Source organism: Antechinus flavipes, chromosome 3 (genome assembly GCF_016432865.1).
Source record: "Antechinus flavipes isolate AdamAnt ecotype Samford, QLD, Australia chromosome 3, AdamAnt_v2, whole genome shotgun sequence".
Classification (NCBI taxonomy): domain Eukaryota; kingdom Metazoa; phylum Chordata; class Mammalia; order Dasyuromorphia; family Dasyuridae; genus Antechinus; species Antechinus flavipes.
In genome coordinates this window covers 590342547-590355176 of record NC_067400.1, presented here as the reverse complement: position 1 = coordinate 590355176, position 12630 = coordinate 590342547, and the positions used below count along the sequence as shown (strand labels likewise).

Here is a 12630-nt window from a genome sequence, read left to right as displayed (position 1 = left end):
CTTTGATGTCTGATCAAGTCTAACCAGTCTTCAACATCTGTTTCATCTGCCTATATGATTGTTGGAACAAAATGTTCTCAAGCACTTATTTTGTTGGGAGAAATCTTCACATGCTTGGGATAAATATCTCCCAGACTCACTGAGAGGTTTGAGGACCATAGATTACCCCCAACCTTGTTTTGCTCATCTGTGAAGATGGTCTTACCAGAGTGTGACCACTGCACATGCTATAGCTTCTTGGATGATTATTGGGTGAAGGTGGACACCAAAGGTGGATGAGCAGCCCTGAAAAAAACTCAGTAGCCTTCACAACAGCGATGCTCCCTAAATAGCCCATATACCCCTTGCCCTTAATAACTTGGAATATAATTTTCCTCTAATCCCTTCACTTTCTTTTCTAGGAAAGGGCAAGTTCACTGCATTTCAAGCATAGACATGTGTCTCTTGGTCATGGTGTATGGTCATTACTTATAAACATCACAGGATGAGTAAAGATCCCTGGGAATTCTCTCCATATTTACTAGAGGATGGAACTATAGACTTTATCTTTCTTGCTAGCACCTTCCCTGAGGAAGTCACCTATTGATTGTACACTTATCTTGTTCATTTTTAACTTGGGTCTTCCTTCTCTTTCTTTTCCTTTTCCTCCTCTTTCTTACCATCTGTCTATCTCGCCATCAAATTAAGTAATGGCTTATAAATTGTGTTAGTCTTTAAAAAAAACCTTTGCTTTATTAGTCTTTATCTTCAGCTTTACATCTATTCTAATTTTCAAATTTCCTTTGATTTTTTTAAAGCTTGCTAATCTATTAATTTACAGTGTTTTTTTTACTATATGCCCAATTCATTAATTCTTTTTCTCTTTAGTTAATATATATTTTTAAAGCTATGAAGTCATCTTGCTTTCACCCAAAATCCACAGCATCATGTATCACAAAGCAGGTGGCATCTGAATTTGATGGTCCAATGCCAATATTTTGCTTAAATATTTCCAAGAAAGTGGATAACAGATGTTGGGAAGGGAAAAAAATGGACATACATCTTTTTTCCATTAAGTCCTGAGAAAAATCCCACTTGTGTTCTGTACCTATCTTGGGCTGATGATAAGAACTCCAGTTTAAATAGGGCTTTCTCTGTGGATAACATTCTTAGAGAAAATCTAAGGAGGCACCATGATCAAGCTCCTGTTGATCTCAGTGCTGGTGGCTGGAGGTAAAACTTATGCCTGGAGGAATTGGGGAAAGTAGGGAATGAAAGATTTCATATGGTATAACAGAAAGTACAGTCATCAGATTTGGAACAGGAAAAGACTTTAGGGGACATTAGGTCCAATCTTCTCATTTTACAGATGAGGAAACTGAGGCACAAAAATGTTAAGTGCTTTGCCCAGATTCACACAGTAAGTATCTAAGATGAAATTTTGATCAAGATGGTCCAGTTTCCAAGGACTGCTCTTTATCCACCAGTCCAGCAGTCTCAGGATCTCTTTATAGTATTAAAATTTTTTGAGGACTTTCCTCCCTGCAAAAGAACTTGTATGAGGTTTTTTCCACTGATATCTACCACATTAGAAATGAAAATCTGAATTCATTGACCTCCTGACAGAATCTCAGAGACTATACTTTGAGAATATACTTATCAGACTGGCTCTGCCCTGCTTTCACAGATAAGGTACCTGAGTCCCAGAGAGGTAGTGCCTTTAACCCTAGTTCAAACTGGTCAAAATTAACAGAGCCAGAATTCAAATTAAATTCTGATTCCAAATTTAGTATCTTTCCACTATATTAGATGAGATTTCTAATTAGGAATAACTAAGTTCAAATCCCAGATTGATATTTACTACCTGTGTGAATCTAAACCAATCACTTCTCTACCTTTCTGTACCTTATTTTCTCCCTCTGTAAAATGGGGGCTATATTATTACTCTACCTATGTCAAAAGGCGGAGTGAATGAAGTACTTGATGACTTTAAATGTATTGTAGGAATTTGAGTTATCGTCATTCAGTTATTTTGTTCTGTATTCTTGTCTTCCATATTCCTTATGACCTGGTTCCAAGGAACCACTGGGAATCAAGTGAGGGAGATGGTCAAGACAATCTTTCACCATCTTGTCCATGAACTCTCTCAATACAGGTGTGGGGTCCAGACTAGATGGTGTCTGGGGTGACTTGGTTTAATGATGTTTCATCTGTCCTTTCTAACTCTCTTTTCTGTGTTTTAGTTCTAGGCTGTGGGGTCCCCACCTACCAGCCCAATTTATCCAGGGTAGTTGGAGGTGAAAATGTGCTGCCTAACAGTTGGCCCTGGCAGGTAAGTAACACCCCCCCCTCCCTAGCCCTAGTTGGAATTCAGGTTATGCAGGATGGTTACCATCTTGGGTACATATTATGGCAGAGGGGGGTTTTATGTGTCTTTTTATAAATTCACTTACTGATAATATTATAAAATCCATCTCTTCTATAAAATAATTATATGTTAAATCGAATCCCATTTTTCCAGTAAGGTTTTGGTGTATGTTAATTGCATTAATGATTTAATTGGGGATGGGAAGCAAGATGCATAAAAAGATGGGAAATGATTGCTGCCTTAAACTTAAAGTACAATCATGCTTATCATTCTTCTGTTTAGTTCATTCTTCTCCAGTCCTATCTTCCCAAAGTTCACTAAGTGCCCAGGACCATTCCGTAGACATACCTTTGTATAATCAGAGATTCTATAATAGGATGGAAAACTTCTGAATCCTTGATCACTTGGGGTGGGGCTGAGGGATGTGAAAAGGGAAATAGGAACTTATTAGCCCTTGCCATATAAACTTCCTATTATACTATGGGACAGTGCTTTCTATCCCCTAGACTGAACCATTGCCACTCCTTCCCGTGCCCTCTACCATACCCTTACCACCTTTAAAGGTATAGGAAGAATGGTTTGATATGAATTAATGTATAACAGCTGTCACCCCCAGCTTTGTTTCCATCCCCACCAAATGGACTATTTAAATAGCTACTGGTAGGTCTGATGGTCTTGAGTCTCTCCAACACTCCCATCTAGCTTCCCTTCAGCAGCCAAATTGATTATCTTAAGCAAGTCTGACCATGTCACTCCCTCCTCCCCCTGCCTCCTACTCATGAAACTTCAATGGCTCACTATCACCTCCAGGACCAAAAAGAAAAGCCTCTTCTTGGCATTCAGAGAACTTATATATCACCTCTTCCCACTTTCCAGTCTTCTCACACCTTACCCTCCAATATCTACTCTTTGATATGTGACAGTGAGACTGACCTCTTGGCTATTCCATGAATAAGACCCAATGCAGTTTCTCTGACTGTCCCTCATGCTCATAATGGTCTCCCTCCTCATCCTCTGCCTTCTGGATTCCCTGGTCTTCAAGTCCTAGCTGAAGTCCCATCTTCTATAGGAAATCTTTCTCAATCCTTCTTAATTCTATTACCTTCCCTCTGTTGTATTTCCTTTTCATCCTATTTATAGCTAGTTTATACATTATTTGCATTCTGTCTCCCCTATTAGACTATAAGCTCCCTGAGGGAAAGAATTCTTTTGTCTTTTTTTGTTGTTGTGGTTCCCCGGAACTTAATATAATGCCTAGCATGTAGTAGATGCTTAATAAATGTTTTATGTGCTGACTGACTGACATAGAAGTAGATTTCCCAGAAGCTTTATAGTCTGTTTTCTACTCAGGTCTCTCTTCAATACAATTCCAATGGTGTATGGAGACACACCTGTGGGGGAACCCTCATAGCCAAGAACTGGGTACTGACTGCCGCTCACTGCATCAGGTAACTGTTCTAAGATTCCTATCTAGTCCATATCTCCCATCATTTGCAAACACTTATTTCTGGGGCCTGAGATCTAAATGATCAAATTTATGACTAATAATTTAAACTCTTTAAAGGAACCTTACAAATAAATCACTTTCCTAGAGTGAATTGAATTGTATTGGGGCGGGTGGAGGAAATAAATACTGTTTGGAACTTAGAGTAAAGATCAATTTTTTTTAAAAAGCTTTATTTCACCCATAATTCCAATCCAAGACAGAAGGAAATATCCGTTCTCACCCTGAGAAGGGTATCTCTTAGGGCAAGTAGATTTCTGAATATAAGCCATTTTCTCACCAATATTTATAGCATGCAAAAAACACATTACTATTCTGGGTTCCCAACCAATTAGCCACTGGTCTTAGTGGAGGGATGGTGTGGATTTCGAAAGAAGAGGTAGAGACTTTCTAATGCTAGTCTCTCATTGACTTTAGGAGTCTGAGACAAGGCTGACACCATCTTTTAGAAGGCTTTTCCATAGCCAGGAGTAAAGAAAGGCAAAACAGAGTTATACTGAACCATCCATTTATACTAAAATGGAGTCACGTTATTAAATAATATTATCCATATCAAGAAAGAAAGCATAGTATCCCTTCACTCCCACCACAGTACCAAGGCAAAGGTGGGTCTAGAGTTCAGCCAGTGAGTCCAGTTAGTCAGTCAAGCCTTGATGGCGGTTTGTTTGAGAACCCTATATTAGGCTCTATGGAGAAAAGAAGAGTTCCAGTATTTGGGGATATTACAATCTACTACAAGAGACAAGCGGATGTCTCCCTGTGCAGACTGTCCTATTCCCATTACACTGATGAATTATTTCCAAAAAGTATTTCAAATTTAAATTTCAGCATTTTTATTGTGTTGTATGTATATAATACTTAGTGTGTTGTTGTGGGGAAGAAAATTGGAAAACTACATGGTCCCTGTCCTCAAGAAAATTACAGCCCACTGGAGAAATGCACATCTATTGAAAAAATAATAGTATGTATAATGTGAAACAAATGAGAGATTCAGAGAAAGCACTTTAGAAAATGTTAAAGTAGAAAATACTTTTAGCATAACTATTTGCACTAGGGTAATGGAAACTCTCTTGAAATTTAAAACTCTGGGTCTTGAAATTTTTGCCCTTTGAATATTATATCTTCCCCTATTAAATTTTGAATTCATAATTGTGAGCTTTAATGTTCTACAAGTCCATGATTCCTCAAAGATTCTTTTGTAACCTCATCATCATACCTAGGTCAGGGTTAAATGAGATTATTACTAACTGACTGGTTCCTGGTAACTCAAGCATCACCCAATGGTCTACTTATTGACCATATTATGGACAGATTCTCTCTTTCTCTGTCCCTCTCTCTCTGACTCTTTCCCTGCTTGTCTCTGTCTCTCTGTATCTCTTTCTGTGTCTTTGTCTGTCTTTGTCTCTGTCTGTCTGTCTGTCTCTGTTCCTCTTTCTCTTATACTCACACACCCTTGAGGGCCAAAGATGAATCTCAGATGTACTGTCACAATGCTTGTCCATGGTCCTGACCACGACTCCCTCCAGGACTGACCCTCTTGTCCTATCCCTTCTTTTTCTACAGCTCTTCTAGGAGATACCAAGTGGTGCTCGGGAGACACAGCCTGTCCACTGAGGAGAAAGGATCTTTAGCTGTCAGTGTTTCAAAAATGGTGGTCCATGAGGACTGGAACCCTAACAAGCTTTCCAATGGGTACTTCAAGGACATTTTCTCCTTTGGGTTGAACTGGGGAGACAGGAAAGGCTCTCATGGAAGGCAAAAAAGCTAAGGAAGAAACAGCTAATCTTCTCTTGGGAAGAAGATGCCCTCTGCCCAGTGCCTTAATCTCCAAGGGATGAAACATATGAACTCAAATGAGAATATAGTTATTTAATGGGAATATATGGAAAGGAATGCGTGAAAATGTCTATAATAAGAGCAGTGATAGTCCCACTAGACAGACCGCAGGTCACATGTACAGCCAAATTTTGGGAAAACATCGACAAACTGGAACATGTCCAAATGAGAGTAACCAGACAGAAAAGAGACTGTTCAGAAAGGAGAAACACAGAATTTCAGGGTCGGTCAAGAAAGATCTAAGCAGCCAACCAATTGAAACTTTATGTGGGAGAACATCCCCCCTATAGAACATATCTGATAAATAATTTTCCATTTGCTTAATTTGATGCAAGGATCATTTGTCACACTGGGAATGTTCAACTAGAGAAAACTTTGGGGAAATGTGACCAGTGTCTCCAAATATTTGCAGCATTTAATGCTTTATCTATCTGAAGGTCAGTCCACAAATATTTATTAACTCCTACTATGTGCCAAGAACTTCTCTAAGTTCTACAGATACAAAGTCAAAAATAGTCCTTGATCTCATAGAGCTTACAAAGAGAAATATAAATTTTTTTAATTTAAAATTTATTTTATTTAATTAGAGAAATATAAATTAATTAGATAGATAGAAGATCTATGCAGAATCAATGGAAAGTGATCTCGGTGGTGAAGACACTAGCAGTTGGGAGACCTGCAAAAGGCTGCCCAGAGAAAATAAGATTTGTGCTGAATCTGATAGGAAGCCAGAGACTTTTAAAACACGAGTGATGGGGAGAGGAGGCCAAAGACCTGGGAGCTCTCTCCTCACCCCATGGTCCAAGGCTGATTGGAGAATGGTGTCAGAGAGGAGAAGGTGCTAAAATAAGGTGGGGAGAGATGGATCCCAAGATTTAGAGCAGAACGGGGTTTAGAGATTTAACATCAATTCCCTGATTATAAAGGGACAGAGAGGAAAGATTGCTACATAGCAGAGAAAGGGGTTGAGTCCAGATTTTCTGATACCTGGAGTTGTAGATTATCTCATTTAGATTCAATATAAGAAAATACTTTCTAACGCTGAGAACTTCTTCCAAATGGAATAAACTCCTCTTCCTTAATATCATAATATCCAAACCATTGAAAGCTAGAGAAACCTTGGAGACCATCTAATATAACCCCCTCACTTTACGATGAGAAAATTGAGGCACAGAGTTTTGTTGTTGTTTTTTTAACACAAGTAATAAGTTTCAGAGACAGGATTAGAACGCAGATCCTTTGACAAGTAGGAGCACTCTATGTCCAGCAGGCTTTCCTCTATGACACACTGTTGTGTTGAACTCCTGGTGGGTTAGAAATTTTCAGTGTTGTCAAAGTCAAATAGAAACAGTGGCATATTTACTTAGAAAACTACAAACTAACATTATCTATGTTTCACTGTATTTTTATTTATTTTTTCCCGATTATTTTCTAGTGTGTTTCTCAATTGCATTTTTTTTTTGGCTGAGGCAATTGGGTTAAGCTAGGAAGTGTTAAGTGTCTGAGGTCAGATTTGAACTCAGGACCTCCTGACTTCAGGGCTGGTACTCTATCCACTGCACCACCTGGCTGCCTCTCAATTGCATTTTAATCTGATTTGAGTTGCATTTTGCAGAATGGAAGTTGACAGCTCTGAATGACTTCCAAGTCCCTTTGGGCTCTGATGATCTGATTCTCTAATGAGGAGTCCTGCACTAAAGGTCCTCTGAACAAGAAGGGATCCAAGGAAACCAATGTTTTAACCAAGTCCAGTTGGCCATGACCCAAAAGATAGATTTGAGCAGGAAGGGACAAGAGTCAGGGACACCCTGTTGGCCTCCACCTCCCAAGTCCTCTTGGTAGTTAGAAATCACCATTACTCCAAGCCCAGTTCCAATGCATCTGTGAGATCATGGACACAGATATTTGCTCCAATAATGCAGGGTGCATCATGTGTGTGTGTTCAAGAGTTTAAATGAGGTAATGTCTTCATTGATCCATGCAAGATTAATGGAGAGGCGAACACAAGACTCTGGGCTGGCTGCTGGCTGTTGGGATGATCTCAGGTCAAATTGGGAGACAAAGTTGACAAGAAGCCCCCGTTCTTCAGTCTTTTCTCTCTTTCACACTCAGGAATGACATTGCCCTGCTCAAACTCGCCAACTCTGTCTCTCTGACTGAAAAAATTCAGCTGGGCTGCCTGCCTCCTGCTGGTGCCATCCTGCCCAACAATTTTGCCTGCTACGTCACAGGCTGGGGACGGCTGCAAAGTAAGTGGGGGCCCATGTGTGGGAAGGGACCACAGGATAGTGATCCCCTCCCAATCATTTGGAGGAGACCAAAAACCTGGGAGCTCTTTCCCCACTCTATTGCCCAAGGCTGAGTGGAGAAGGTGCAGGGGAGCAGAAGATGCTAAAATAAGGTGAGGAGAGTTGCACCCCAAGATTTAGAGAATGTAACATTGATCCCCTGATTATAAAGGGCCAGAAAGGAGGAAAGATACAACATAGCAGAAAGGGGTTGAGTCCAGATTTTTTGATAACAGACCTAATGTTCAATACTACTTGTAAAGCTTCCCTCACAGAGCAGGACTTTTCAAAGAGCACTAACCTTCAAATCAGAGGATTTCTTTTTGTTGGTTTTTTAATTGTTGCTGTTTTCTTTGCTTATTTTTGAAAAATCAGATTTCCTGATTTCATCAGTCCTCAGGGTGTTTTTGGAGAGGACCCTTCCTCTACCAAGGCAGATGGGTACCTTCCTCATCGTGTATAGTCAGAGGGAGTTGCCTGAGGGACTCTAATTTGCCCAGAGTCCCAGAATCCTGTATGTTTCTATGTCATCACCTCTTGATGTTCACTACCTCTGTGACCTTAATCAACACATACAGGTTTCATTTTTCTCATCTATAAAATGAGGATGAAAAGATATTTCTAGCCCTAAAACTAGAATCCTATGACTTAGAGAAAGATAATTTGGATTCAAATCCCTGTTTTGCCATATACTAGCTATAATTATAAAGGAGTCACTTTTCTCTGAGTCTCAGTTTCCCCACCATCTATAAAAGAGGGAAAGCCATATTTGTACTTTAATCTTCATTGGGTAGTAAAAAGAATTTTTCAAACCTTAGATTGGCACAGGATTGCAAGCTACTAATATTTCAAGAAAAATACTTCAAGAAAATTATAGTGGAGACATTTGAAGGGTATTTTCCTGATCCTGGGAATTTTGGTCTTTCAGAATATCTAGTCCCAGCTTCTCCCATCATTTATAGGGTGACTTTGGGCAGTTTTCTCTCTTCCTTATATTTTTCTCTTTGTCATACAATTGTATGATGCATCTATAATTTCCATGGTTCTCATGAGATCTTCTCCCCATTAATTCTTTCTTCTCTGGTCTCCTTCTAGCCAATGGAGCTCTCCCAGATATTTTGCAGCAGGGTCGCTTGCTGGTGGTAGATTTTGCCACTTGCTCCCTCCCAAGCTGGTGGGGCAGCTCTGTGAAAACCAACATGGTGTGTGCCGGTGGTGATGGGGTGATCTCCAGTTGCAACGTAAGTGTGAAAAATGGAGAAATCTCCCTACCCCATATCTTCTCCACTCTCTGGTTCATTTAGTGAGCCACACAGCCAGAGCCATACTTGCTTCATTCCAGACAGATGAGAAGCTGGCTGGTCAGGGAATTAGAACTTAGATCCAAAGCCTCCCTATTTCTTGTTGCCTGTATGACCTTAAACAACCCGTCTGGGCTTGTTTTGTTTGAAAAATAAGGAAATCTGACTATATGGCCTCTGAAGTCTATTCCATCCTTTCAGTTATGATCCTATGAGCAAGAGAGGCAGGGAGCAAAAGTGGAAAGATTGCTGGAAAAATTGGGCAGAAGTAGATTCAAAGCCATGCAACTTATAGCATAGTGATTTAGGGCAAGTAATTTAATCTTGCCACTAGATGGTGGAGTGGACAGAGCACTGGAATTGAACTCAGGAACACTCATCTTCCTGAGTTCCAATCTGGCCTTAAAGGCTTACCACCTGGACAAATCACTTAAATTTGCTGGTCCTATGAGCTAGCAAAGAAAATGGTAAACTACTCCCATATCTTTGCCATGAAAATCCCAAATGGGGACACAAAGAGTTACATATGACTGAAAAACAACAATAGAAATTTAAGCTCACTGAGCCTCAGTTTCCTTCTCTGTAAAATTAAGGCAATGAATTCCTGTAGGGTCTACCTCACAGGATTTTTGGGAGGCTTAAATGAGATAAATGTGTGTAAAGTATTTCACAAGTATTAAAAGGCAATTTGTCATCATTACCATTATCATAGTTTTTATCCAGTGATGTTGAGTACGTCATTTATCCCTACCAAGTCCCCAGTTCTTTAGCTATAAAATGAAGGAATTAGAGTAAAAGTCCTTTACAATTCAGCTCTCAGACTCTACTACTAAGCCTCACACTTTTAGAGTTAATGGCTGATAATGGCTTGATGAGAAATTTCCCAGAAGTCATGACATTTAAACCCTATGTCAGACCTGCTAGAGAGGGAGATATTGGAGGGCCAGGATCTCTTTCACATCCTTCAAAGCATAGTTCTTGTCATTCTGTCCATGGATATGATCAGGAACCCTTTCCACAAGGCTGTTTAAAGGACAAAACAATTGCTCAAGTCTCACTTTAGAATGTAATGACGCCACAGGGACCTCTGTTTTTGGCTTTCTCTTTCCAGAGACAGAATGGCATGTGTTACAATCAAATATATTTAATAAAGATTTATGTTATATAGACAGGACATGAACTTTTTGGGGAAAAAAACATATTTATGACTATTTAAGACATTCCTCCCAAGAGCCTTAACCTGACCTCATTGAACCCTGGGTTCCCCTTAGGGAGACTCTGGTGGCCCACTGAACTGCCAGGCAGCTGATGGCCACTGGGAAGTGCACGGCATTGTGAGCTTCGGCTCAGCACTGGGCTGCAACTACTACCGCAAACCCTCCGTCTTCACCCGGGTCTCCAACTACAATGACTGGATCAATAAGGTGAGAAGAAGTTTCTACCTGTTTCCCAGGGCCAGAGCAGAAGTCCATGGCATAGCGTAAAAGAAATGAGTCATATAAAAGGACTAAAAGACAAGAGAGCGAGAAATCTTATAACAGAGATTAGGAGAACTCCGAGGTCCTTGGAGTGGAACATTCAGGATAACAAAAAACCTTAGGCCATTGAATGTGAAAGGCTGAAAGGGACCACTAGAACGCAGAATGTCAGAGCTGGGAAGGCCCTTAGAACCCGGGATGTCAGAGCTGAGAGGGCCCTTAGAACCCGGGATGTCAGAACTGGGAGGGCCCTTAGAACCCAGGAGGTCAGAGCTGGGAAGGCCCTTAGAACCCGGGATGTCAGAGCTGAGAGGGCCCTTAGAACCCGGGCTATCAGAGTTGGGAGAGCCCTTAGAACCCGGGATGTCAGAACTGGGAGGGCCCTTAGAACCCAGGAGGTCAGAGTTGGGAGACCCTTAGAATCCAGGATGTCAAGGCTAAAAGGGGCTTCAAAATCTAAAATGTCGGAACATAAAATATTAGAACTAGAAGTAATCTGGGATCATAAAAATTAGGACAAAGAATATATCTTAATAAAGGAGAAAAGGAATGAAATTGTGATACTGGTTATTATCCTGGGCTCAGAACTCTGCAGACAGCAGCAGAAAAGCCCTGATGTCAAAACCTAGCCTACCTTGTAAACACATGAGGGGGCAAATCCTGACTTTTGAACACCAAGAGAATTTTAGATGAAGAAAATCAGATCAAATCATTGAAGAACTGAAATAAGGGCAAGCTAAAGATTTAGGAAACTTTCAGTGAAGGAAGTGATAACACAAAAGCCAAGCTTCCCCCAGAAAAGAGTTGAGAAAATGCACGGTTCTCTACTCTTTGCAGAGGTGAGGGACTAAGGGGAAGGGATAACTGCTGATTCTGGCAGACATGGTTGATGTATTGATTGGTTTGCTAAACTGCTTTTGAAATTTTTATTACGACAAATGTCTCACAAGAAAGGGATCTAAAAAAGAAGTGTTTAAAATGAATGTGACACAATTATAAAAATTATAAATTATATAAAAATGTATATAACATCATTTTTTAAATTAAATTAAGAGTTTTAAAATTTTGTAAAGAAAAAGAATGATCTGGAGTAGTGACTGCAGACTACTGGATCAGGAGAATTTCCATGATATAGATATTAAAGAGAAGATATAAAGAGTAAATGAAGGGGCAGCTAAGTGGAACACTGGTCCTGAAGTCAGGAGGACCTGAGCACCTCAGACACTTGACACTTACTAGCTAAGTGACCTGCACAACTCACTTAACTCCAATTACCTCACACACACATCCCCAAAAAAGAGTAAATGAAAGCTGGAAATATTCCTTCTCTATTCTCCCTACACACATACCTCAAACAATATTAGAAATTTTCAGAGTATAGCTGGCTGCCATCTTGGGTCAACAAATCATGATAGACAAGTTTGTAGGTCAGAGAGGAAATTCTACCAAATCTCCTTCCCTCCTGAACTATTCTTTTGTATCTTGTGCAGGTGATGGCAGAAAACTAACCAGAGGAACCTGGAAAATGGGTCCATCATAAAGGGAAAAGGAAATAAAATCGATGTAACAAGAACCAAACTGGTGCGGTTGGAGTGGTTTCTACTCAACCATCTTGTCCTTCTCTTCCAGGGATCCTGGAGGGAAGTGGGCCCTTTGGGTCACAGGCAGATATGGGGTAGCACCCGTGGTTTCTGACATGCTCTCCTTGCAGTAGCATTCCAACATTCCAGAGGACAAACCAATACTTATGTGTGATGAAGTTTTAAAGAAATAATACATTAGGCAGCCCATAGCTCAGGGATGGAGAATTCACAGGATCTGGAATCAAGAAGACCTAAATTCAAATCTGGCCTCAGCTTTTTGTCCCTGGGCAGTT

At 40.3% G+C, this 12630-nt stretch overlaps 1 protein-coding gene across 1 annotated transcript; it reads left to right on the top strand.

The window, feature by feature from the left end:
- Positions 1–1166: 1166 nt before the first annotated feature.
- CELA2A (chymotrypsin like elastase 2A) lies at positions 1167–12332 on the top strand. The gene is made up of 8 exons (XM_051991396.1): positions 1167–1212; positions 2223–2311; positions 3698–3795; positions 5415–5543; positions 7800–7936; positions 9071–9216; positions 10548–10700; positions 12245–12332. Exons 1-8 carry the CDS (start codon positions 1173–1175, stop codon positions 12260–12262), a joined length of 810 nt encoding a protein of 269 aa, XP_051847356.1. The 5' UTR covers positions 1167–1172; the 3' UTR covers positions 12263–12332.
- Positions 12333–12630: the final 298 nt, after the last annotated feature.

Coding starts and splice junctions, on each gene's coding strand:
- CELA2A (XM_051991396.1), top strand. CDS start 1,173: ATGATCAAGCTCCTGTTGATCTCAGTGCTGGTGGCTGGAG. Junction 1,213..2,222: donor CTCAGTGCTGGTGGCTGGAG/GTAAAACTTATG, acceptor TCTGTGTTTTAG/TTCTAGGCTGTGGGGTCCCC. Junction 5,544..7,799: donor CCTAACAAGCTTTCCAATGG/GTACTTCAAGGA, acceptor TTTCACACTCAG/GAATGACATTGCCCTGCTCA.